Genomic DNA, 26,967 nt, shown 5'->3' with positions numbered 1-26,967 from the left:
CCGAACACCAGAAGGGGATGTGCTCCTTCGTGAGAGGCAGGTCATTAGTATGCAGGCATTGACTTGATGTACAAGACTGCGGTATGCACAAGTTTTATAGAAATGCAGTGGCCAGAGCTATTCAGATCTTGGCATACAGCTCTTACTCTGTTTTTTAGCAAGCAGGTACTCAGTGGAACGTTTCCTGCCGGCTGCACCGTGTTTGCAAAGCGGGCTGGTTATTTATCAGTGGAGCAGTCTGCAAAATAGAGGGTGCTAATCAGCCACGGGCCAGAGCCGGGGAAGTAACGGTATAGAGCAGAAGTAGTGGATCTTCTGACAGATGGAAAGAATACGACGTTCCCACCTTGGTGAAATTCCAGGCAGCCCAGAATAGGATTGGACTAAAGAAGCCGGAAGAATACGCAGGTGGAAAATGGGACTCTAAACACCTAAACCTGAAAGGGAAGGAAGGAGCATGTGGAAAAAGAGGTTAGAGTGGGAAAATAGCAGAGAGGAAAGTAAGTCATTACAGGAATTTATTAGAGAAAGCCGATGAAGTGAGGTGGCATTTCAGGTGAAAATTCAGGAGGATTTTGTTCTCAGTAATCGCTAGATAAATGATAGTGTGGGTATTGAAAGCAAGTTAGTTTAAAATAAAAGACCCACAATATGGCTATTTTAAATTCCCCTCACCTTCTACATATCATTGCAGAAAGCCACTAATTTCGGAAGAGAGGTATCCAGAAATGTAATGAAAACCACTAAAAATATTTGAGTCCATTGATGGGACATCATCGGCTTGAAATCAAAGCAGTTTAAAAGAAAAATGGGTTGTTTTAGCAATTGCAATTGCCCTTCATTCCCGGCAGTTCTCCTTGCAAGCGCGTTTTCTTTCTTTCAGGGTCCCTTCCTGTCCCCGTCGCTGTGCAAAAGCCCTAAGCAGAGGCACCGGGAGCTGTGCGGGAGAAACGGTAGAACTGAGCATAGGCAAATGGCCATAACAAACAAACTGAAAATGATAGCAGAAAGGAAATTTTAAGCTTTTTTTCTAATCTTTTAATGCTGTTTATCCGAGTCTTATTGAATTAGTGGTTGAGGGTTTTTTAAAGACATACCATTTAAGTTGTTGGGTGTTCCCATTTGTAGTTAACAGTGACTCACGGGGCTCGAAATTTCCCGATGGGCAGTCTGAGCACGACTGGCGGCAATAAAGTCGCATTGATTTATGAGCGATGCTACTGCCGACGGGTGTTCCTTGAGGGGCTGCAGAGGGGTTACGGGCTCTCACATGGGGCGGTGAGCCCCTGGGACTCTGTAGGCTCTTCAGTGTCCAGTGCGTGTATTCCTGGAGGGGCACGTCGCTGGCGTTTAGCCCCTTACCTGGTCCAGCAACGAGCCTTATTCCGGAGATGGGAACACCTCTGACACGCACAGCTTTCCCGGGCCTCCGGGCTGGAAAGAACTGATGCTGGCTTAAAGCGAGTGTGCTGGGCAGGTACTGCTGAGGAGGAGAAACCTGAAGGCAGGGCTGTGGGAGATGTTGAGAGCATCCCTTTCTGGGATGTGCTGCTCCCATCGCAGCAGGATCTCTCTCTCGTGGTTGTCTAAGAGGAGCGTTTCAATTGCTCGAGGGCATTTCAGTACAATTGAGGGGATCAGATTGTTCAGGTAACCTGACACAGTGCTCTGCAAACATTCAATCCGTCTGTTTTTTCTGAGTTCGTGCTACTCCTTTTATTGAGGAGAGGATGCAACAAGGAGGATTAGGCAAAGGCCTTTCTTCTATGTCCAACTTTCTTTTTAAAATTTATTAATTACAAAACAAAAGCTTTTGGTATGGTTTATTTTTATCAGCATATGTTTCCAGTTTCAAAAACCTGGGGAAAAGTGTCTTTCCCTCTTGCTTACTCACTTTCCATGCCTGGCAAACATCTTTCTTGGTCCTTGTATCAAATGAGACAGACATGAGCATGGTTTTAATAACTGTAGGAGATGTTTCGGAAGGCGCAGTGGGCTTCGTGTACCTTGGGGATGGGACATACACACACCACGGACTAACTTTTGAGACAATGATTTAATTTTATTTTAAAAAGAAAAAAAGTTAACATATGCAAGAGGAAAATTGGAGCAGGAGGGTTTTTTGAGCTTTGAGGCACTTTCCTTCCTTGTTCTGTTTATATTCAAAATTTAATGTTCTTCCTAAATCATTTTTGTTGCTAAAGGTCCTTATAAGGTCAGAGCACTCAAGAGGTTGTTTAACTGAAGAACGAATGTCAGGTTTTGGGTAAAACTGTATTTTTCTTTCATTGTGTTCAGGTTTTTGAGTTGAAGAGCTGTTATACAAATGAAAAACAAAGCACTTTAAATTCCGGAGTAAAAAGGTCCCTCCAGCTCTTCAGTTAATCAGTACATCCTGTCTTAACCTTACACTGCAGTGTTTGCTTTAGACAACGGAGACCAGAAATTCCTCTGTTAAAATAAAAATGAACATAAATTTTAAATAGGATCATAAGAAGTGAAGATATGCAGGTTGCCATTTAAACGTTCCAGGATACATCTGCTGTTACAAATAAATGCTATCAGCCGGGATAATCCTCAGCAGCAGCTTCACCAGCCGCTCAGCAGAGCTGTGCTGGGCACGGAACGAGCGTCTTTTGATAAACGGGGGGTTTCATTCCTGGCGGAGCAGGGGGCAGGCTGGCCTTGGCATTTTTTAAATACTTTGAAGAGTGCTTAGAAACTTTGGGGTGACTCCTCTGAAGATGCAGATGTACAGACCCAGGCGGAGCTTGGTCCGACTCCTGCCCCTTCGCGTACCTACGCAGCCTTGTGCGGGTTGAGGCATGCAGGCAGGGCTGCTGCCCGCGGGGTGACGACCCCGGACGGTGACGATGATGGAGGAGAGGGCTACGATCTTGGCAGCAGGCAGGCTGGCACCCCTCGTGAGTTCTCGCCTCTCCTTAGAACCTGCTTTTGAAGAAGGAGCCGAGGTGAAATGTGTACTGCTCTCTGCACCCCTGCGCTGTGGATACACTCAGAGATGTCCTGTGTTTTGTTTTTGAACAGGAAAAGCCAACAACAATGTACAGTGGGATGAGGACTCCGTAGAATACATGCCAGCCAACCCAGTCAGGATCGCATTTGTCTTGGTTGTTCATGGCAGAGCTTCTCGGCAGCTCCAGCGCATGTTTAAGGCTATTTACCATAAAGACCATTTTTATTACATTCATGTTGACAAGGTAATATATCGCTGGTTATAAATTGCCTGTCTCGCCATCTGTCAGTCTACACATCTTTGTCATCCTCTTCACCTTCTCTGTACCTCTGCTGCACAGAGTGCACATCACTTTTTGTCTCTCCATCTGTTACATGTTTGGAGCCTCTTTTTTTTGTTGTTGTTGTTTTTTCTTTCTTGTTATCTTCTCTGTGTAACAGCCTTCATTTCTCCTTATATGTCTACGAGTATCTACTCATGTCTGTGTGTTGTAGGTTTAGTTAACGGTAATTAGACTGGCAGTGGTGGCCCACTGGATGGAGAGCTGACCTCAGGCGCCTTGGGCGAGTTACTTTCCTTCGCGCTGTAGGAGGGAGGTTGTAACCATCACCTCCTTTACAAAAGCCCTTCTACCGATGACAATGGTAAATAAGAGCCAGTCGCACTGATTAGTGATTGCTGTAGCTGTAATACAAGGAATGAAAGGGGTCTCTGTACATTTCCAAAGCATTTAGCAGAAGAAGGCTGTGCGCCACGGTAAGTGAGGGCGAAGCAATGGCAGCGCTCCGTGAGTCGGGAAGTAGAGATGGTGGTTAGTGAGTACAGGGAGGGACCATGTTGGACAGAGTAACTTGAATGTATTACTTTTTTCTCCTGTAAAGCGATCCAATTACTTGCACCGGCAAGTGCTCCAGTTTGCCAACCAGTACCCAAATGTGAGAGTCACTTCTTGGAGAATGGCAACTATCTGGGGAGGAGCAAGTCTTCTGTCCACCTACCTGCAGACCATGAGGGACTTAATGGAGATGAATGACTGGCCCTGGGATTTCTTCATTAACCTCAGTGCTGCCGACTACCCAATCAGGTACAATGAGTATTTTAAGAATGTACATGTTTTGTTCCTAACGGAAATACGTATTGAAGGATGTAAGCGATGACGTGTCCGTGCTGGGCTGCAAGAACCGAGGTCAGAGGGGCAGTTTCTTCTGTCTTACAGCAGAAGACTCCTCTTGGTGAGGCTGTGAGCAGGCTAGCAGCCCTGGCTCTTCGCTGTCACTGAGGAAGCAGGGGCTGCTCGTTATTTCCAGCAAGGAGCACCTGCAAGAGAGGACGAGTAGAGTGGCAGGAACTACTGGAGCTCAGCGTACGAACCCCAGGCAGGGAGAGATTCCTCCCTCCCAGGGCTCTGATCAACACTTTAATTTGATATCTCAGAAGGTGTTGAAGGTTTGACTATAGATTCAGTGAAGGTAATGTTCTCCTCTCCTTTTTTTAGTACTTTTTCTGCGGAGGATAATGATAGTAGAAGTGACAAATAAGTTGCTAGGAGTCAGTTATATCTTCAGCACCGACCGTTCCTTGCCTGAGTATCTTTATTCTGATGAGGTCAGACAAAGAACTTCACATACCGCCACATGACAAGGCTCATGATTTTAAGTGAAATTATATTTTTTCTGGATTTACATAACACAGGCCCCACAGCTGCATTCCGTAAGGTTTACTACATTGTGCAAAAAGTAGATAGCCCGTAAAAAAACCCCAAAAACCAAACCCACCACACAAAACAAAAAGACCCAACCCCCAGAAAAACAAGTGTCCTTACACTGTAGGGTTTAGGCCATAAGAATTACCAAGAAGAGGGAAAGAGGAAATTCTCCTTGTGACTTCTATTTCCCTGTATGTTGAAATGAATTGATGAAAGGGGAAGTAACTTTCTTGGGCGACTTTCTGATGAGTGATGACATAACATGCTTTTAATACTGATAGAAAAGAAATATATCAGATGCTTTCACTGCCTTTCGCTGATGAGGTTTCTGCAAGATCTCTCTCAAAGTATGGGTCCCCTCCTGAAGCTGCTGCTCAGACAGAAATCCCCACTGAAGTGGAAAATAAAAAAAAACATGATCATATGCCTTAGGAAGGATTTTGTGAGAACTGGCAAAAGGCTTTTTGCTGGTGCCCGTTTCTAAGCACTGTCAGTGGAATGCAACACATTTTGGGGAGAAAAATTAGAGAAGAGCACAAGAGTCACAGAGATTGCGTTGATATTGGAACATGGGGATTTGAATTAAGAAATCACCATATGTCACATTGCATCCGATTTAAACACTTGTGGTGTCCAACAGGAAGAGACCTAACAATTTTGACGCGTTACCCTTGCTTGTAAGGGAGAGTACTTAGTTCTCGGTATATCTCTTGAGTTTTGGGAAAAGCTAGCTTGTTATTCCCTATCGTTCACTTTCTCGGTGAGGAGCGCTGCACTGGTAATAAAAAGTAGGCTAATGCAAGACCATAAAGGAAGAGGTAAGTGATGGCACTTTGACTCAAGTAAGATAAATTGTAGGAGAATAATTGCTGAAGGTCTGGTGTAATTATAGACTAGTTCCAGCAGCTGTATCCAGTTATCCTTCTGTGGTGATGAGTCCACCCGAAACATGGTGTAATGCTGAGGCCATGACCTGTGGCGCTCTCAGCTGTTCTTAGTTCCCTGTGGAACAAGTTAAACCACAAGGCCAAATGGGATCAGTCACTTACAGACACGGCCGTAAACAATGGCGGGATTTGCCGAGTAGACTGTAGCCAGCTCGGAGTTAATGGAGTCTGTGTAATAATGCCCTGGTAGCTTCCAGTCATTCCAACTCCAAACAAGTGCCATTCAGCTGGAAGAATTCCAGGCGCTCGTTTCTTCACGGGGGGAAGTCTTGAAGGTCGTTCTTCTGGGCTGCAGCCGGCGCAGAGCTGCGTGGTGGGCGCTGGGCAGGCGTCTGCAGGGCTCGCTTCCCTTTCTGTCGGAGGAGTCTCTTACCAGAACTGATGGAAATGTGCTTCCTCTCCACACCACGCCTTCAACAAAGAGTCAAAAGCCTTTTTCAGTGCTACAACTTTAATGACAGTGACTTATAGGTACTGTTAAATTTTTCTGAATATGGAATATTACAGCCATAAACCCTGGAAAATGTTATCTCATCAAATATATATATGAGTCCATTTCATTTTCATAGTGGAGATGCTATAAATTAATATTCTTTATAATCTTTAGGAAGGCATTACCTCTCTGCATACCCCCTAGAGAGCTGATTGTTTTTCCAGGAAATAGTAAATAGGGTACTTGAGGGTTTTTTCCTTCTTTCAGACCTCATGCCATGACTCGCCAGATAACGGGCTAGGGGCGGTGTGTGCCTCTCTCACTGGTTAGCCGTATTGCCGTGGGGTTTGCTAGGTTTCCCTGCATAAGAACATATGAATGTTGTGGATTAATAGTTTTTATCCAGAGCTGCTTCACATTAAGCTTTCGCTTCCCATCTGCCACTCCATCTGTAACACTGAAACCTTTACTACTCCTCTTCTGATAATAAAAGCTAATCCAGCCCTATAAGTCAGAAAAACACATTCAGTCTGTGGGGTTAATACTAAATGATGAAGCCTAAATCTGTCTGGGGAGCAGTCCGGTACGTTCACGGGCTACATTACAATTGCAAGGAGCCCTTCATCGTTCAGAAGAGACGTCCGGAAGCAGATGTCAAAGATCATACTATATAAAATCAGGGGAAAAAAAAAACATTAGAACCATTTGTTTTGGGAGGGAAACAATTAAAAATGTGCAAAATAAACCATTTGCAAGCCAGGGAAATTCAGATACCCCTCTTATTCTTCCTCGTGCCTTAATGTTTAGTTTGTGGAGTCTGTAGGTCCAGCACCTAGCACAAAGGGGGTCAGGTCCTACTCCACGTGCTTCTAGCTGTTACTGCAATAAATCGCTGGCAAACAGAGTCTGGACAGAAATGTGCCTCCGACAAAAACACTGCGTTTCCCTTTAGTCGTGAGGCAATATGCTATTTATTGGCCTAAGTGAAGCGATGTGGTGCGTTATCCGAGCTCGACTCCATCGAGCTCTGTTAAACATTCTCCGCAGGAAAAGGAGGGATGAAATGGGTAAAGACAAACCTCTACTGGCGACCCCGAGGTGGGAGGTTGTGGGACTGCCCCTCCTTCTGCTCTGCGGTTGTGAATAAAAAAGGACACCTGCCTTCAGGGTTCTCAGGAAATCATCTCTCGCAGTCATTGCATTCATCAAGAAATGAAAGAAAACAGTGCTTGCCTGCCTTTTCCTTAACTTTACTAAGTTTAGTGGCATTTTTTCATGGTTTAAAGTCTTTTCTTTCTAGAGCCTCTTTCAAAGCTCTCTGGGAAAGCTATTGATGTCTTTAACCTCTTCCTTTACATGGGTATCCATCTGCATTATTTATTGTCTCTGACAAACAGCATCAGGTAGTCAACCTTATGTTCAGGGACTGAAGTTTCACTCCCAACAAGGTGAACTATGGTAGAGCATCTATTGATGCTGAATGTTTAATGTGCGTTGCAGGAGTCCTTGGATAATGTGGCAGGTGAAGTGCTGCACCACTTAAATTAAGAAGTTTAATGAGATCATTTAGCAGTGAATGTCATGTCAGTGCTTACCTGGCCACAAAGCTTGTATAAAGAATAAACATAATGAAACATTTGAACTATTTATAATTTACAGTAAATCACTGAGCCTCAATGACCAAAGGGATCACCAAATCTAATTGCCGGCTAATGCTTGGTCTTTAATAAAGGTCAAGCAAAATTATTAGCAGAAGCTTGGGGAGTGCATCAGAACAGTAAGAAAATGGAGTGGCTCCGTGACGGAGCCAGGAATGCAGCTACGACTGCATTTTCAGTTATGAGCAATCAGGTTCAACAAAGGAACCGAAAAGAAACCCAGTGAAACTACTTGCGTTTTGCTGTTTGGCACTATTTTAGGATAAAGGTTGCATAGCCGTATTTTCCATGAAAGCCTGCGTTGTGAAGACTCGGTCAAAAGAGCCACATTCAATAGAGGTTTTGGTCTGGAACTTGAACGAAATGGGTATCGTAATACTGCTAGCACCTGGGGAAGGGTGGCTGCAGACTCCAGGCAGTAAATGGGCTGCTCTGGCTGGGACCGGTCCTCCACACAGGTGCCCGTTTAGTGCAATTCGTGGAGATCATCTGTCAGTCAGAATCACACTCGGAGATTAAGAAAAACGAGCCAGCAAAGAACTATTGACTGACCTGCTCTCGTTTCCTTGTGTTGTCCTCTGGTGGTCAGGGTAACCTTGTTAATGCTAAATAGCAATATTGATCTAAAGATTTAAATGCTTCCTTAGAAACTCGAGGGATGCCCTTTGAGGTAGGCACACCTTTTTTCTCAGGTCGATGTTGCCAGCCCAATCAGCCAGCAGCGGACAGGCAGTCTGGCTCCATCCTGCGTGTCCTCCAGCAGACCCACGCTCCTGACTCTTTAGGGGAGTTGTTAGCAAAGATAACCACCCAAAATCAACTGTTTTATCTGAACTCCTGCGAGATCCAAATGTGTTAGCCTACTCATGATAAAGCCGTCCTTTCGCTCATCCGTCATCTTCACAGCTTTCATCTCTAATAACGTGCGTGGCTGGGTCCTGCGCTCCACCAGGGCTGCCGCCTTTGGATATCGAGAAAGAAAGCTGAAGACAAAATGGCTGTGAAGAAAATTAATTATTTAAAATTATTCTCCTCTGCGAGCGGCCAGACGAAGTATTGGTTAATACGGAACCAAAGCGATGACTTCTGAATGGGGTCCCTGGGCAGCAAAGTGTTGGCCAAGAGTGAGAAGGTGGGAGTGAAGGGAATAGGTCCTCAGGTTGTCATTTCGGTGGCAGGTGGAAATAGTTACAACCAAGAGCTTTTAGAAAGAAGCCCAACCTTTGGGAAAGTGCTTCAGTGCTTTTTCAAGTTATTTTTCAGGTGCCAGAACTACCTGGGAGAACAGCAGTTTCCTTGTTTCAGCCACTGGCCCAGATTCACCCCCTGCAGCACACGGTGACTACCGCTCTGTATGAACTGCATCAGGGTGATTTTTGCTCTGTCAAATTTACCATGACCTGCCCGGATTTCACCTGGGCAGCTGAGCAAATGACAGAACTTGTGGAGCAGGTGACTGGGAGAAAAAAGTGAGAGAACACAGTTTGCACGGAGCGGGTAAACCAGACTTGAGCTGTCCATCTGCTTTTGCAAAACTCCTCCGCTTTTGCAATGCGCGGGCTTGAAATGCAATATTGGAAATGCTGGAAAATCTCCTCTTAGAACTGAAACAAAGAAGTTAGCTTTCACACACGCTAGCACTCTAGCTTTGCGAGAAATGTCTGAGCCCCCGTTGTGCCCTCTTGATGATTGTGAACTTAGAAATCCCGCAGCCGGCGGGGCGATGGAACCTGTGCAGTGGCGAATGGGATCACAGACCCGTTGGCTCAAAAGGCCGTCCCGCTCTCTCTCTGACTTCTCATCAATTTGACTTGACTTCATTCAACAATTCCGTGTCTCACTGAGATGCAGAGCTGGCTCTTACGGATGTTTCCTTGCTGGCGATATGGAAGCAGGTGCCTGTGCGGACCATCCTGCCTTTCCAGGGCTGAGCCGGACCGTACGCCCCGTCCGAAGCCCCCTGTGCAAAGCTGCTCTGAGATGCAGACCTTGCCACGAGAATACCGCGCCGCGCGCTGAGCAAATACTACAGCCCTCTGCGAAGTGCCCTTTCGAATGTTATCCTGAACTGAAGCACGGGTAAATCCGATCTATACATCTAGGTGGGAGTACAGCGCAGGTACAACATCTGTTAAGATGCCAGCGCCTGCGTTTTTTATCTCGGTATTGTCGCTGACATTGTGTGCGGGTTTGTTTGCTCAGAATCTCTTTATCTGGCAAGCCAGACGTCAATCCACTCTTAATGCTTCACAGGGAATCTTTTTGCCTGTCCAAAAAGGAACTTTATCAGTGTTTTTCTTGAATCTGCATTCTCTGAGAATTTCAGATGTGTTTCTTTCTTAAATCCCTCCAATAACCTTTTCTCCTCCTCTTTCCTCACTTTGCCAGCACATTTGCTTGAGATTTAGATCTATTTTGAAGGTTATCTTTTTGGTTTGCTATCCCACTTCTCTGTTTTACTGTTAAATTGTCAGTGGTTGGCAATGCAGTGGTTTTGCACATAGTCACAGATGGGTGGGGTGAAATGTTGAATTTATTGTGGCTTAAAAATTTTATTTACATCTGGCGTTAACATAATATTTTCTTCAACCTGGCAAATGTTAGTGATGGGAGACCCACCCTTTCTCGGGCAGCCACAGCAGCTGAGGCTACTCTTTCTCCACCTCCCCTCCTGGGTTTAAGGCTATAAAGCTGCTTTCGCTTTTGGAGAATTGAGACATCTGCAGCTCTTAGTAACCTTTTTGATATTTAGTCCTTCTGAAATGTTTTCCGTAGCAGCCTTAGTCTGGCAGCAGAAGTAGGCGCACCCCAAATTGGAGACTGGCAGCGCATGCAGATTAAAGATGCATCCATAAAGCCCATTTTTAGAATAGCGGCATTACTCAAAGTACCTTGTACTTGGCAGCGCATTATCTTGCTGATTACAGCGCTAAACATCCAGCCCTTCATCTCTTCCGATGTGAACTGAAGCATCTGAGCCAGCGTCTGAGCCCGCTCGGAGGACCGCCTGGCCGAGGAAAGCCCCAGATGCCAAGTTTACAGTTTGCTGGGCACCGCAGCGTCTGGGCGCTGGCTGGGCTGCCTGGCTGGTGTCCTCGTCTCTTCTGGCTTGGCTCTGGGGCTGCTCACAGGGAGGTTCTCCAGCAAAGAGCCAAAGGGGTTTCATCTGGTTGCCATTTGCTTTCTGGATGCAGTTTATTTTTTACTTATTTATGACTGAAAAAGAAGTCGATCTCCTAAAAGAGAGTTAAATGGGAGTCTTCACTGGATACCACTCTGTAAACAATAACAGCACGAATGTTGTGATAACGTGCACCGTTGGCTCCTAGGCAACACAGTTACGTCTTTTGTCTTCGGGGTGCTAGAATAATATCTAGAATGGTGGTTTTGTAAGGGTAACTGGTGCGTTGGGGCTCAGGAAGGCGGTATGAGGGATCTTGCCAGCTCCGCTATTTCTCCTTCAGTTCTCCTTCAGGCTATTCATGAAACCTGTTTTTCCCTTACAACTTGTCTTTGTGGACAAATAGTCTGGGGTAACCAAGTCAAAAAAAACATCCTTCGTGCAGAACGGCTCTCGTACTTTAAATCCATGGTTAGCAAAATTCCCCAGCAGCTGTCCCATACTGGCAAGCCCTTCCCTTGGTACCCGGCGGCGCGTTGCGTTCCTGGGCAGGAACCTCTGGGGGGGGTTGAGAGCGTAGTGGGACGTTGGTCGTTTGGGAAGTCCCAGGTGGGACTCGCTGTCCCGCAGCTTTGCTTCAAGTGCCTTTTGCGCAGTGGATTTAATTGTGAGGTGGGTAACAGAAGCTGCAGAGAAGCAGGTCCTGGTGGTGTCACCTGGGTTTTATGAGCAGAAACTCTTAAATCTCTCTTCAGCTGGGTTTTGGGTTTGGTTTTTGGCTTTTTTTCTTTTAGAAAGTTCAGTAAAATCATTATCAAAGTCCAAAAGCTAAAGCTGCTTGAAAGAGGGAAATGTTCCTATTATAGGATTGCATTTTAAACACGCTCTGCCTTCGTGGCCTCGCTGAATTCTCTCAGGAAATTAAAAATCTGTTGAAATTGCCATTAAGACACTTTTTTGTTTAGATTTCAGGATGCCACTTGAAATGAAACAGCTGCAAAATAATATCTGGTGGCAGTTCAAAGTGAAGATGAAACAACAACATGTGCTATTATACCTTTCCCAAGTCACTCTTAAATAGTTGTGAACCAAAAGGCCATTACAAGGTGGGCAAGAATGTTGTTCTGATTCAGTCTTTTAGTGGGGATATTGAAATAGAAAGGAGAGGAATACATGAATAGATGAACTGTTTTTCTCCAAAATAGGGCTAAAAATGTAAGAGTTGAGTGGTATTTGATGTTAAAGATTTTTTTTCAACCAATTTATACGTAAATTCTGGTCTTGTCTTGATATTAAATTATGCGCTTTGACGGTTTTTTATTCAGGATTACTGCATGTGAATGAGCTGAAGGGCTGCTTTGAATGAAATACTTTACAACAGAATTAAAGCTGCTTTGGAACGACAGATATTTTTTTTAAAAGCGCCTCTGTATAAATAAAATGCAGTAGTAACCCACTGCGGTTACAGAGCAAGGGTGGCACGCGTGTACGGTCCCAGCTGCCTCGTGCCTTTGCTCTGATCCAGCGGAAACTCCTTTTTCCGCAGCACGGCAGCGCGAGGTAAGAGCCCGCGGGCCACCAGCTGCCTCGCTCCCTGGCATTTCTGGGGCGCGCTGATGGGAAACGCTGCGTCGCCTTGCACCGAGGCATCCCGCGTTGCTCTGCCTGCCTGCTGCCGTCACTCAGCGACGTCCCCGGGGCCACGCCACATGCTGACGCGCCGGTCCGCAGGCTCCGGGAGCTGGGGATGCGGGAGGGTGGTGGCAGGGCGGAGGTGGGAAGCTGGAGGCTGAGCTCTTCCTCCCTTACATGGGAGTCGCTTAAGAGGTTCCTTCGCCTTCCTTCTCTTCTGCGGCGAGCAAACCCCGCTTCGTCAGTCTGCGAGGGCTGCGGAGGAGGCCCGGCTCAGCTCTCGCGTCTCTGTAGACCAAAAGCTACCTGCGTGCGTGGTCGGTGCTGCAGAGCTCGGCTGGCTCAGAAGAGCAGGGCACCTCTGGGCACGCCTCGTCCTCTGGGTGTGCTGCAGAACGGGGCTCTTGCTCCCAAGCCTTTTTTCTTTCTTTTTAATAGTCCTGACTAGTGCCAACTAGTCAAAACTAGATCTTGAGATATCGTGGAAGCTTTCACCTGGTGGCGCGGACATGCCAGCCCTCCATTTTGCTGTGCGACCCCAGGTAGAATTAGTGGCCAGTTGGCTCTTACGGTTGCACCTTATTACAGTCGATTGCTTCGTCCCCGCCGTCCTGCACAGCGCGCTCAGTCACTGTGCGTTTCTGTGGTGCTTCTGAATCTCCCTATAAATAGTGGTGCCGAACACGAGTATGTTTGTGCCTGCGCCCTGCTGATCGGAGGGGCTGAGGCCCGAAATGGTTCCTTGTAGCACACGTCCCGCTCTGCCGCGCGCCGTTTAATTATATCCATCGTTCAGCATTACTTGATGAAGCAGCTGTAGGCACAAGCACCCCTAACCTTTCAGCGGGATAATTGCACTCTTTGCCACTTCAGGAACTGGTTTGGGGCCAAGTCTTTTCCAAATACAGAGTCGATCTCTGTTTAAAAGTTTGCCTCCCAAAGTAATTTCTGGCAAGTAATCTTGCAACAACGCGTTCTTGGGGCAGCTGAAGACTAAAAGGTCTATAAATGCAAATTGGTGTCACATGGTTTAAATAACCGGGGTCGCCTTGGAGGACGTTTTGGCGCTGACCCAGACCATCGTGTTCTGAAGATGGGATGCGCAGTGCCGGTCAGGTGCGAGGTACCTCCCGTGGGGAGGGCTTGCAGGAACCGTGGCTGTGCGTGCTCGATGAGCGTCGATGTTGTTGCTAAACCTTCACGTAGGTGGTATTGTGTAGGCACGGGAGCTGTTGGCACCGCGCTCGAGTCGTGTTGCTGGTGGCAGCTACAGAGCTATAGCTGAAGGCTGAAACACCCTGATCTTTGTTCTGTACATGAAACTGGTGATGAGATTATTGCTCAGCCCAAATAAAGGTAACAAAATGTGACCACCTGTTGTTAAAACCAGTGAAGTTTCCTTCCATCAACTCTCAGTTCATTATCCCTTTCACCCCCCAGGCCCTGTTCTTCCATCTTTCCAGGCTCGGTGCAGAATTAACGTTAAATCCCATTAGCCTGACCCCGTTCTCCCCATCGCACCTTTGGCGCTTTGAACTGATGCGCTCCGACAGGTCGGTCCAGCGGCGCGGGGCTCAAAGGGAGCGGCAGGCCCATGAGGAGCCGCAGGAAGAGCCCGCTTTGCTCCGGTTCCTGTTACTTTTCGCTGAGGTTTGGGAACCTCCTCAGCAGCGGGGTCTCGCCGGGAGGGGGAAGGGCTGGGGGCTGCATCCCTGGTGCCAGGGCAGCGCGTGGCCCCTCTGCCGGGGGCCCCCCCCGCTCCTTCTGCGGGATAACTCCCGTCAGGAGAGGGAAGTCATCACCGGACGAGTGTATTCCCTCTTACCTTTCCCTTGGAAAGCGCAGGGTGGGGAAAAAAAAAAAGTTTCTTTACCCAGGTACATCTTTCCTGGGTGACATCTGCTGTCAGAGCAACGCGAGGCTGCGTTGGCCCTTTTTGTCAAGGTTTGCGCTGCACGTCCAGCCGGGAGGTGCCAAGACGCAATAACGATACTGAGTGACGAGGCTGAACGCCGTGGCCTCTCGGGAAGGGCTTTCCTGCTCCCCTTCCCCGCGGCGGGACGGCGCTTTCCGTGTTCGTGCCGGCGTGAAGCACTGGGGCAGCGGCTGCATGGTGCGGGAGCGGGGAGCCTGGGGCTTTGCCCTGGGGAGCGCATCGCCCTGCCTGCCCTGCCTGCCCTGCCTGCCCTGCGGCGGGGCGGCACCGAGGAACCCTCCCGCTCGTCCCGCAGCGAACCGCTCTCCGGAGCTCGGCCGGGCGTGGGCAGGATGTGATCCAATGGCTCTCGTTTCCTGAGGTCAGAAGCGGGTGAGGGTGGGTGAATCTCGCACAGAGTGAGAGCAAGTTACGTGTCAGGGGGTGAGGAATGACCACAATTTAACGTTTAAACTTGGAAGAAAGGGAGCATTTTTTATTATAATTACTCAACCTAATGAGCAAATCATTCTTCGTATTGACTTGTACCAATAAAATTTCAGATGGATGCGGGTATGTGTAAATTAGATGAAGTGAACAGTTGCTTTAAATCTGTGCTCATATTTAATTTTCATTTCTTTTACGCAAAACTCTCGGTAATTCAATTTTAGAGATGGTGAAAAAAATTGCTGAATATAAAATATGCCATGTAAAATATACACGGACTAAACAAACCTAAAGATCCCATTCAGCCCAATATCTAGATTTTTTTTCTTTTAACCAAAGTCTCACTAATTGGAGTAATGGACTTGATAATTTCTGCAGCTCACTCCACTTGTTTATTTAATCAGTGATTATTGTTTTCATCAAAATGGGATGTATCGTGTGGGCAGATGAGGTTCTGCATGAATATGCAACGGCAGACAAACACTGAAAAAAACGCAGTGTAGGGAGCATCGTTCTGTACTAAATAAAATCCCAGTGCTTTGATAAACCTAAAAGTCTATCATGTTTAGTTTTAATAATTAAATATCCTTGGGTATTAGCAGCTGGTTAGGCAAGTATTTCACTACTATTTTAATTTTTTTTAGACATTTTTCAGCAAATATATTAAGCGGGCTCGGTTCTTTTGGTGAGACAGGACAGTCATGTCTGTCTTCACTCTTTGTAGCGCTGCATCCTTACCTACTGGATCCTAGCAGGGACAGGAGGATGGCTCGGGGCTTGGTCCATCAAGAATTCCAGTGGTAGCTGGTTAAATGCGGTAGTTGATTATTGATCAATTAGCAGTTGATACAGATCAATGATTAGTGATCTCTGCAGTGATGCAGTTGGTAAGTAATGGCTTGTTATTGTAATGACAGGTAAAGGCAGCTTTGTGAGAAGTAAGTTATCTTGGCAAATACATTCCGGCAGCTGTTCGAAGTCGTGTAGTGACTGGCAGCAATTACGGTTTCTGCCACTCGGACACATTAATGAATGGGCCTCATGGAAAAAAATGATTGCTCGGGAACTTTTCCTGTGGAGAATTACCTGCTGCGAAACACGCCGGCAAGAAAAACCAGAGCAGTTCGCAGAGTGATAGGAAGACGGGGCTAATTTTCCTCTGTTAACATGCTGTCCATGCCTGCTAACGTCATACCTTCAGCCTAATCGGTCCAGCCTCTAAGGTGGGAAACACCCCAAAACTTCTGTCACGATTCGCCACGGCCCGTTCCACGTATGGCGTACGCTGGCGTAAACTGAGTGCGCTGCGCTGATGTCAGAGCCTTACAGACGTGACAACAGAATGCAACGTAGTCCTTTGCGCAGGGCTTTATCAGCTGGAAGGAGAGAAAAAAGTATTTGCTTCATTGATTAATTGTAAGAGGGAGCTTGTCTCACTCTTGAGGGTACTAAGAGTATTGGTATTTTAAGACACAAAATAATGATTAATTTGTGTACTGCTTTCTTCCAGCATGCAGCTGGCAGAAGAATGGGCAGAAAGTGCATTTACTAATGTTTCTGTCGTTCCACAAGTTATTTTTTCAAGGGGGGGAAAAACCTTATTGTCATAAAAATTGTTCAATAGGAATACGCTGAAAAGAGAGAAAATAACACCCAAGACATTATTGTTTGTTTTTTTTCCTTGCAGGGTTAAAATTAAGTAAATAGCATCATTAAATTTAGACATTCTGGGCATGAATCCTCTTTAAACACGCATCTCCATGTAAATAGCAACGTGGCTTAGCGCTGCGTAGCTACCCTGTTCGGGTACGCTGCCGCTTCCCGCTCGCTGGCTAGCAAAATGAGCATTTACATCAACACTCAACTTCCTTATAGATGGAAATGTAAAATATGGTAGACCTTTGACAGTATAATATTAAAATAGCCTTTCTGCGCTGAATTTTCAGCAGGTAGCATGTGTTCATTAGCTTCACACTCTGCATTCGATCACTTCATACAGCTTTAATAGAAAAAGGTTAAAAACGTTCAGACTTGGCCTCATTGATGTCATCCACCTAACCGGTGCAGTTTTGTCATGAAAATCACCGTTCTTTCCATTTGTCTTAACCACAGCGACCGTGGAAAGTTGCCGACTAAAGCGTTAACGGCAGCTGTTGGTGGAAGGTCAGCTGAAGTGCCTGGGAACATTGGTCTCCTCGCGCTTTGTCCGAACCCACCTGGCTGCGCGCGACGGGTTTCCCGTGAGGTTCTTCGCAGTATGCGCGAGCTCACCTGCCCCCGCTCGCGCTGATGCTTCTCCCCACTTTGTATCGGTAGTTTGGGAGGGATTCGTTCTGAAGCAGAGCGCCGAGCGTTGCTGGCTTGTCCTCTGAAAGTCTGCCATGTGGCGCGGAGAGCGAATACGGCCCAGAGCAAGCAATTAGCCGTGCTGCTCCGGGGGGGAGCGGTGCTGAGCCCTGGCCTTAGTGCCGAGGGTCCTGGCCCGGCTCCGGCGCGGCAGCTGTGCCCCCACGGCCCCCTTGGAGCAGTCAGACACCTCCGCTCTGCTGACACCTCTTCGCCCTGGCTGCGACGGCGAGAGACCCGAAGCGCGTACGTGGCTCAGGTTAACCGCAGCAGGGGTGGTGACGTTTAACCCTTGACTCTACCAGACGACAGGAATTAAACCAGAAGGTTGTGTGTTAGGCTATTTTTTTTTTTCAATTTGCAGATTTGCGTTGGTGGGATCAAAAGCCAAGAAAGGCTGGAAGCAGACTATGGATGTGCCAGAGCCAAGATAAACAGACTGAAATATGGCTAGACAAATTCCTCGTGCTCCAGGCAGACAGAGGCTGAAGTGGGGAGCAGGCAAACGTGGCAGCTCCCGCTCTCAAATAGCTCTCACAACCTTTTCTCTTTTGTTTTTTAATGCCCGTGAACGGAAAGTTCTGCTTGTGAACACGAGATGCGCCAATGCCAAAAGGAAATGTGCTTACTCGAGATTGGCGCCTTGCTTTAGGAGAGCCACCTCACGTTTGGAGCTGAGATATTGCTGAGTAAGCATCAAAACTTCAGGCGACCTACCCAAAAACGCTAAGCATTTTGGATCAGGTTATAATTTGAAGTCTCTAAACCCCACATCGCTGTATTTTCTCTTCACCAATCTGCGTTATTTTAATTTCCAAATACGAATAACGGGAATGCCACCAAGGCTTGATAAACAGTTTTTGCCAGCACTGATAAAAATGAGCTTTCTTCCATATGTGCAGTTCAACTGAACTGACATCTCATGTGAATGTAGTGGGAAAGGAATTTTGCTTTACTACAATATATACCTTCAGCAAGTTTTCTAACCCTTATCTAAGTTAGACACGTGTCTCTGCCTTTACTTAAAAATATGTGTTGGAAATACGCAATTATAGGCCTTTTAGCAAAGGCTGTCCATCAGGCACTCAGGCTCTGGGCAAGCAAGATGAAAAAAAAAAAAGATACTAGTGGTGATGTGCTGATCATTCATAAACTTCAATAGAGGAATAAATAGAAAATTGTGTAACAAATCAGGGTGAAACATTTCCTTCCTTTCTAGCAAAATGCCTCCGAGTTGAATGCATCAACCCCAGGTTATTTAGGGAATCATTTCTCCTGCGTGTAGCTGGCTTGCTTTGATTATCGTCGTGCGTACCAGGTTCTGTGCAGTTGCACTTTTGGAAGGAGCTTCGGAAGCTTTTGTTATTCAAGTATTTTTTCAGTGCGTTCATTGTTGATAAGCATATGTATAATTTAGGCTTAGCGATTGCATAAAATTAGATTTATGAAAGGAAAACTACTTTAATGCCTTTCATAATTTTACTGTAAAATACACAGGTCGCTTTAAAATTTGTGGAAGAAGGAGCTGCATATGACACGATATTACAGGAGAGTGTTTTTCTTCTCTCTTTACTTTTATCGCAGCAGTAGCGAAGCTCAGAAAATGTCATTGTCGCAGACAAATGAGTTCCTGAGAGCAGTTCAGAGGTGCTCCTGGGACACGGGGGGGTTTAAAATGCTTTGTAAATGTCAGTGAGTTAAATCTCAACCCGTGGGAGAGGTTTCTGCTCTGTCTCTGGTAGAGATGGACAAACTGAGGTGCAACTGGATCCACCTCCGGCTAAAGGACGGCTCTCGGCTCTCCATCTTGTGCGCACTCATTGCGCGTGCCGCTTCCCGACGCGGGGGCGTGCAGACCCTTGCGCGCGAAGTCACTGATGAGACCGTCGTGTGAAAGTCGCCTCGTTTCAGAAGAGCTGCAAGCGTGCTGCAGTTAAGCACGTGCTGTTAAGCGCTTTGCTGTATCAGCGAGACAGCGATTGCGCTGTAGCATGGCATGTTTGATAAGATCCTGGACCATTGAAATGCTTGTGTTGAAATTGCACTGTAAAATAATTGGAAATGGAGTAGATTGCTTTATGCCTAGCAAATAGCCAAAGAAAGTCAAAAGCAACAAGTTAAAAAGTTTTAATGAGTGCATGTGGTGAGTATTTTGTTATCATAAAAACTGTAGGCTTTATTGGCTGCTACGGGGCTGGAGTTTTTCATTAGCCAAAGGCAATTCAGGGTTTCATGGGATATAGCTGGAAAACATTCCAAACAAATGAATATTCTATCTTAAAAGAATAATGAGACGTTGAGGGTTTTTATAAACGCCAAAGTTTGCTAAACCAATATCTCTAATTAGATGAAGAAACTCTCTATAGAGGCTTTGCATCAATGGCTGTGCACATAGCAAATGTTTTAAGCATTTACATATCAAATACCGCTGGCAGCGTTTTGGCTGCAGTCCAGAGCTGTAGATAGTTTTAATCACATTTGTTCATTAATCCTTGGTGGAATTCTCTTATATGGTCTCTTTAGGATTTTCATTTAAGCATGTGCTGCTGCTTGTCGGCAGTGGGCTTATTTATTTTATGAATGCCATCTGAAGCCTCGAATTTATAGAAAATAGGTTGTGGAGTGGCTCAGGAAGCAGACGATGGAGTATATTCTTTTTCTCTCAGTAGATCTCCTTTGTAACCAAGCATTTGTGTACTCTCACTAGGAAGAGGTTTATTCAGCAGTGTGACATTTAAAGAAGACTTTCACTCTTTTGTGACTATGTTAGTTCTTTGCTTTTCCGTAGGAACCAGACAAGGGTTGAATGGGAACCAGTAATTGCAAGTACAGCAAAGATGATTGTATTGCTAATAAAATATCTTGAGAGTCGTACAACGCTGGCAGAGCTGCATCCCGTGTGATGACTGAGCAGTGCCCGGAGCATCCGAATGCTTTGGAACGCACGGGTGCGACTTCCCAGCCCAGATGGCAGCGTGGTTCCTGGAGCAGAACTCTCGTCTCTCCTGTATTCCGGCGAGCTGAGCTGCTACGGCAATGGTTTTCTTCCATTACCTTGTGCCTCTGTTAAACCTGACTTGAAAGACAAAGCAAACCATTTAAGACAACACCGTTGTAAAAGCAGAGGTGTTAGCAGTCACCTAGAGCCTTCCACGTGCAGTTGGCCTCTGAAATTGTATCTGTCGTTCGCGTTTTTACGGTACGTTTTAAGAGTGACTGCTGTTACGGGAATCGGCTTCTCCGAGAAAGGCCTGCCGTGCTAATATTTGTTCTGTGATAGATAGTGAGGGCTAAATATAGCCTTCCCCTTTCTTTGCATTTTTAGACGGCAGAGTCTTTTTTTCCCCGCTACAGCCGGGGTCAGGCTCCCCTGAGCCTCCCCCTGCTCTAAATTGCCTTCGGGGAGAGAGGAGGAGCTGGGAGCATCAGGGAGAGGGTCAGGCTGCCTGTCCAGGGACCGAAAGCTGCAGTGAGAGGTTTCTCCCTGTAGCGTCGTGCTGCATTTCCCTGGTTCGTCATCTCGCTATAAGCATTTCCCTCAGGAAGAGGTCCTGTAGATTTTTGCTTTTCTCTGCTGGATCACTGTGCTGTTGTGTCCCTTTGTTAGGTTACCCGTGCACGCCGTGCACACGCGCCCACACGCGTGCAAGGGCCGGTACGGATCAGGGTCCCTTACCGGAGCAGGAACATCCCGGCCAGGTGCTGCCACATCCCCAGCAGACGCGGGAGCGAAGCTTTCGGAGTGCGCCGGACGCTGTACAGGTGTAGGTGGGAGCGTGCAATAGTTCTTCCCCGTGCTGTCTCCTGGACCGCTCTCCTTGCTCCCTCCCACGTCCTCTGCGCCCCGCGGCCGTGCCGGGCTGTGGCGGCTGCGGGAGGCGGCGAGGCGGGGAGCCGGCCCTGGGAGGGCCAGGCACGGGGCGCGGGACAGCCCCCGCCGCGGGATGCTGGAGCGGGAGCTCTCCTCTGCCATGGGGCTCCTGGCAAATACTTCAGAATAACGTGATAAGTAAGATTAAATTAATCATTTATCAAAATCGATGAGCTTAGTCATAATTATTAGAATTTATTGGGAAGAAGGTAGCAAAATCGAAGGCACTCAGCTCTTCCACTTCCAGGCTCTTGTGTGCACATCTGCGTGTTCAGCCACGGAGTAACATCATCCTTAACTCCGAGTAGCTGAGTTTGCCCCATAATTCCAGTTTTCTTCTCTGAAGTTTTTTCTTCTCTAGGGACCTTCTAGAAATAGTTTCTTGGCAAAGTGCTGCCGGGGTTGTGGTACATGGGGGCTCTGCAGGGCTGTGCCTTCGCGCAGCGCAGTCATCCTGGGAAAGGAAACTGTGGAGAGGAGTCAGGAGGGCGTGGGTGGAAATCCCACAGCTTTGGGCACCGGGAGAGCTTGTAACAGTTTTGACTTACCTCTTCTGACTGCGCGTTTGCCTTCGTCATCCCCAGTATTCTCCAGTATGAGAGCAGCCTTCCAAGCAGAAACACTGTATATATGCATAACATCTAAAAACGTTTATTTAGCCTTACCTTTCTGATCAGAAATTAGTGACTAGGAGACAGAGAGACGATCTATACTTGGTATGTATACTTGGTACGCGGGTGCACTGCAGCCCCTAGCACTTCTCGTGAGGTTTGGAACAAGATTGCCCAGTCTGGTCCTTAAGAAAGGGAATAGTTTATAAACCCATCCAGGGATTTACCTGAAATGAGGACGTTTTTGAAGACCTGACTGGTGAGTTCACTCGGAGCAGATGGCGAGCTGAACCTTCCTACCTGCGACTTCGCCCGCTGAAGCAGAACAGGAACCGGGAGAGATTTTTGGCAGTGCTGCCTCTGCCGCAGCATCGCTGTGGGTGGGCTCTGGAGGCTGGGCTGGGTGTCACTTAATTTGGTGGCATTTTGGGTTGCAGCAATCTGTGGTCCCCGGGCAGGTTTTTGTTACTGTCACTGCTGCCTGTTGTAATCAGCGGGGTCTGGCACAGCCTGCTCGGTGCCTGGGCAGGTCCCCGGTCCCCTCTCGCCACGCAGGGACAGCCCCCGCAGCACGGAATGGCAGAGCCCAGCCCCAGGATCCACCACAGCGGTTGCTCTTTCCTCCATCTGATTCCCACACAGAGCGAAACTATCTCGTTTCCGTACCTGTGCGCTGCCGAAAGTCTCTGAACTTTTGATCTGGCTTAGCCACGTTGCTATGCAGTTGTGTGAGTTTTGACACAGGAATAGTCCCCTTGAAGTGACTGCGATACCTTACAGCCTTCAAGTCGCCCGTGCGTTAAAGTACCTTGCTGAGTCAAGGACGTTTATATTAGGCTTCACCATCTTCCAAAAGTAACAACCGCTTGTTTTCCTTTTCTCAGATTCTCCAAAGACTTTCTTACGCTATTTTCACAGCTGTAAACGAAGGGGATCTCTGCTCTTTGCTTGAGTTAGTCACCACGACTTGGAAGGTTTGCTTGAACCCAGCAAGCCCAGCACTGCCCTTTGTTCTCCGCGGCGTTTGGCCGTGATTGTGCGCGGGGACGCACTCGTACCGCTTCCCAGGCAGACCTGCCAGCGCGTCCAGACAGCGCAAACGCAAAGTCAGTGTTTTTCTTTCCAGATTTCCATTTCAGTCCCCAGTGCGTGCGCCGTGTTCTGAAGTTATTGCAAGGGCTGCCCCGCTGCCTCCGTCCGCCCTCGCTGCGGGGGGGGGGCAGCAGGGCCGTATTGCGGTGACCTCGGTACGGTTCTGGGGGAGAGGGACCCCTCCGTCCCAGCTGGCAGACATCTACATCAGTGAAGTCAAAACCGCTTTGTTTCCCCATCGGTCTTTTTCACTTGTCATCCCCTCGTGGGAGCCCTCTCCGCACCGGGAGCTCGCTGCGGGATGAGTTTCCCGTTTCCCTCTGCGTGCTGCACACCTGAAATCTGCGCATTTTCTCCAGCCTCTCTCCTCTTGCATCGTCCTCCCTCCCCGCTAACAGGTAACCAGCTGGCTAGTCCTTCTCCTGGTGCCTCGCCCTCCCCGTGAATTTAAGAACCAAAGGACGTGGAAGCGGGAGCTGTGCGGACGCATCCGTCAGCTCCAGCCTTGCGCTGGAGAGGGTCCCTCCTGGGTCTGTGTTCCTGCCGTGTTACACGCTAGGGAAACTGATAGGAACGTAGTATGGATATTAGCGTGTTTTAATCAGTAGTATGAACTACTCTCCCTATCCCCATGACTTTTTTATTTCCTTCTTAGGAAGGAGATGCTAGAAATATGTTGCACTTGTTACTTTCTGTTACAGCGTGATGGTTAGTGAAAGATTTTGTGCCAGATTTATGCTCAGTGAATTATCCCTGAAATTTGTGGAGCTCTAGCAGAATTTAATTTGGCAGTGTGGAGTTGATGCTGCTCCCAGTGATGTCTTCAGCTGAAAATCTCAGCTTTCCATTGCCTTAGAGAAGAACTAGGCCCCCGCCTGTAGTATTTCTCAGAAGGAGTGCCAGAGGCGTTGCAAATGGCTGGTGCCAGAGGCACTGCGGTGGCGTGGAGACTGCTGCCGCCGTGCATGAGGCAGCGTGGTAGCAAGCTGTGCCAGAGGCGCTCAGGAGATAAACCCCTGAAGGCAAAGTTTTCTGAAAGGTGAGGAGGGTTTTAGCAACTGCATTAGCATCTAAGGCGTGTTCAGTACCTTTGATTTTCTTTTGAATGTCACGCGGTGGAATTATTCGGAGGTGGTGCGCAGCATCCTTGTGATATTGGGGCCACGAGAAGCAGTTTGAATGAAAGCTTAATAGAAATTCAGCGTGCTCCCATGCTGAGCGCAGAATTGGTTGACCGCATAAATCTAAATGTCAAATAACTAGAAAGTTTTACCAAATGGCAATGTGATGGTTTGTTTCCGTGCTGTCAACACATGAAAAGAAGCATACTTAATTGACAAAGAGTGAAACTCTGTACAAGTTCTTCTTTTTTTAAAAAAAATTAAAAAACTAAAAGTAGGACCAAGATGCCAGCAATGCTTTCAAGAAGTGGGAAAATGTCAATTTTTAATTATTTTGAGAGCTAAAAATCATACGGGTGTTTATAAACATTATCGAAGCCTTGAAAAGTTTGTATGGCAGCCCCGAGTCCAAACGCACTTGGTAGAGCACTGCTGAATAGCGAAACATAGCTTGGTGAGCGATCTGGAAATGATGGTGTTTTACTGAATGGTGTGGATTGTTACTTCGGTTGATTTGATTTTTATCCTGTAAGGAAATTAAAGTGCGAGCACTTCCAAACTTGGTTATATTTCTAAAGATCATCTTTGCGTGCCAGCTTTTGCCTAGAAACTCACCCGAAGATGTCAGCCATTGAAAACATTTCATGTGGAAGCATTGCTAAGTAAATTCACTAAATGCCTATTCATCCCAGTAAGATGGAGAATCACTGGAGCAGCAAATGTGAAAATCTGCACAGCTTACCGTACAGAAAGCAGTTTTCCGAGGATGCCAAATTGAGATGCAGTCTGACCCTGGGAGGTATTACCGCTCACAGGAGCGAGCGTAGGAGGAGGGTCTCGGGCTCCTCCAGCCTGGTCCTTCGGGCTGGCTGATGGGCAGATACTTCATTTGGCCCAGATAAAAGCAGCGCTTAACTTGTTCTTTATTTGTCAGTTCAGTAACGACATGCTACCTGTGATGACGGAGGAATTTGGCTTTACGAGATACGAAGATAGTTTGCTGGGCTGGTAACGTTTCCAAGTCGTTGCAGCCTGCCCCCAGAAGTTAAACACGTTTTGTACAGGACTCTGGTTTAACTTGGTTTTCTGTGGCTCGTAATAATGAAACGTCTTCAAGATACAGTACTAGAGACAACTGTTTGAACTTTAGTTTTTCTGCCATCAAGTCCATTACAGACCATTGCTTAAATGGGGTTGTATCTGTAATGTGGTTTCGAATGCGACTCAGGAGATGAAGATCTTTTTAATATGATTTATTCAGTTTTCCTAAATATGCTGACCCAGATAAATAGAGAACGTTTTTCCTGCATTGTTAAAGAAATAACAGACCACAAAAGCTGTCAAGCGTAAATACATTCTTGGACATGTCAGCTGAAATTTTGAAAATACTGGTGTCAGATTGCCAATCATACTAATTGGAATTAACCTTCTAAATCCTTTTGTTCCTATTAATTATATTGGGATTTTGACATCCAAATTTTCTTGCTTTATACATTCCAACCTTGGCCTCTTCTCTATTACAAGGATGAAAACAAATAAAATGCCAATAGATACTTAACCAAATTCCCTAGGAAAGACCTAGTGAAGCATGTAAAATGGGACTATGAGTGCCGTCGTCTCACAGCTGGATTTTCAGCCTTAGAAAGCATTGAGCAGCATTACTCAATACGTACTCTGTTACAATGCTTACAAACATCTGCCAAGCGTCGATCTGAAATCCGTTAGGATGTGCTAAAGCTGGGCTGCTTTGCAAATACGCTTTCCAGAGCAGAGGCAGGCAGTGAAGTTTAGCAGCAGGATGGAAGTTTTTTCAGCAACTGCCTCCTTCAAAGACTGCGGATGGTCCCCAAATGAGAACAAGAAGTATAGAAATTACTGTAAACACAGTTTTCGCAGTGTAATTTGTGCAACTTTTGTTCTTTCTCTTGCAGGACAAATGACCAACTAGTAGCATTCCTGTCCAGATACCGTGATATGAACTTCCTGAAATCACACGGGAGGGACAATGCAAGGTAAGCGAGCCCCTTCCTCCGCTTATTTTGACCGTGGCACTGGGAGTTTTCACATAGTGACGGTTTTCCAGCATCATCTGAGTGAAGAAATCCCTAGTCCAGGAGAGGGAAGCGAATGAGGAGGAAACCCTCTCCTGAGGACAGTTGTTTGTTGGTCCAGCACGGCTCCTCCCTGCAGTCGGTTTGCAAAGATGCTCTTGTGGGGATGGAGCCGTTAAGCAGAGTGATGCTTGTTCCATCCTTTGGGCTCGGCACACGTAGATGTTTCGGGAGGAAGCGGTAATCGCCCCACACAACAGCTCTTCCCTGCCCCAGTCGGTCCCAGCCGCGCTGGTGCCCAGGACCTGCGCTGGGGGCTGCGGCAAAGCCCTCTGCAAGCAGAGCGTCTCTGCAAGGGCTGGGAGCCTGTACAGCCTGCACACGCTGGCGAGGGGGAGGATGGTGGCTGCGGGGCTGTCATCACCTGCTGCACTGGGGGAGTCCTTGGATCAGTGTCCCTCTTCATCCACCCCGTGCGGGTCTCGGGGAAAAGAGAACGTGCTGGGTTTCCCACCACACATTGGTAACGCTTACGGCTCGGTGGTTTGAGGGACCAGCGGTGACCAACACCGTGTTTCCAGAGATCTAAACAGCCTCTGCAGGTGGAAGATCATTCCCATCTGATTGCAGCGGTCCTCTTTCCCTCTGTATTGCTAGTTTTCCTTTTCCTCTTTATTGCTAGTTTTGACCATAAGAACAGTCTTGCAACAGTTCCAGCAGCTCCACGTGCCAAGTCCCAGTGGCTTTGCACCTCAAACTATTGTTTTATTCCGCCTGGGTCACCAGGTCATCTCTTTATTCTGTAAAATGTCAAGCGTACTGTAAGGCCGGGTGCCGATAGCGTACGCAGAGGATGCGATACATCAAGTCGCGCATTCGGCGCAGTGGGTGGGTAGAAGAGCTGCACGGGGGTCTCTCGCTTCTTGGCTCCTCTCGCTCGCACCACTAGATTTATCAACTCTCTCCTGTTCCTGTTTAAATGAGGTCCTCACGAGCGTTTGTCTTGTGCATGCAAAAATTCTACAGCGGGTAGTAAAAAA

At 47.2% G+C, this 26,967-nt stretch overlaps 1 protein-coding gene across 2 annotated transcripts in view; it reads left to right on the top strand.

Annotated features, from left to right (window-relative positions):
• The window catches only part of XYLT1 (xylosyltransferase 1), a 192,246-nt gene that overhangs the window by 131,217 nt on the left and 34,062 nt on the right, over positions 1–26,967 (top strand). For both annotated transcript variants that reach the window (XM_075767887.1, XM_075767886.1), the window contains 3 exons: positions 3,049–3,221; positions 3,859–4,061; positions 25,808–25,888. In XM_075767887.1, the coding sequence (XP_075624002.1) occupies positions 3,049–3,221; positions 3,859–4,061; positions 25,808–25,888 (457 nt within the window). The remainder of the gene's footprint in view (positions 1–3,048; positions 3,222–3,858; positions 4,062–25,807; positions 25,889–26,967) is intronic.

This window comes from Balearica regulorum, chromosome 15, assembly GCF_011004875.1.
Source record: "Balearica regulorum gibbericeps isolate bBalReg1 chromosome 15, bBalReg1.pri, whole genome shotgun sequence".
Lineage (NCBI taxonomy): Eukaryota > Metazoa > Chordata > Aves > Gruiformes > Gruidae > Balearica > Balearica regulorum.
This window is presented reverse-complemented; position numbering and strand designations above follow the sequence as displayed.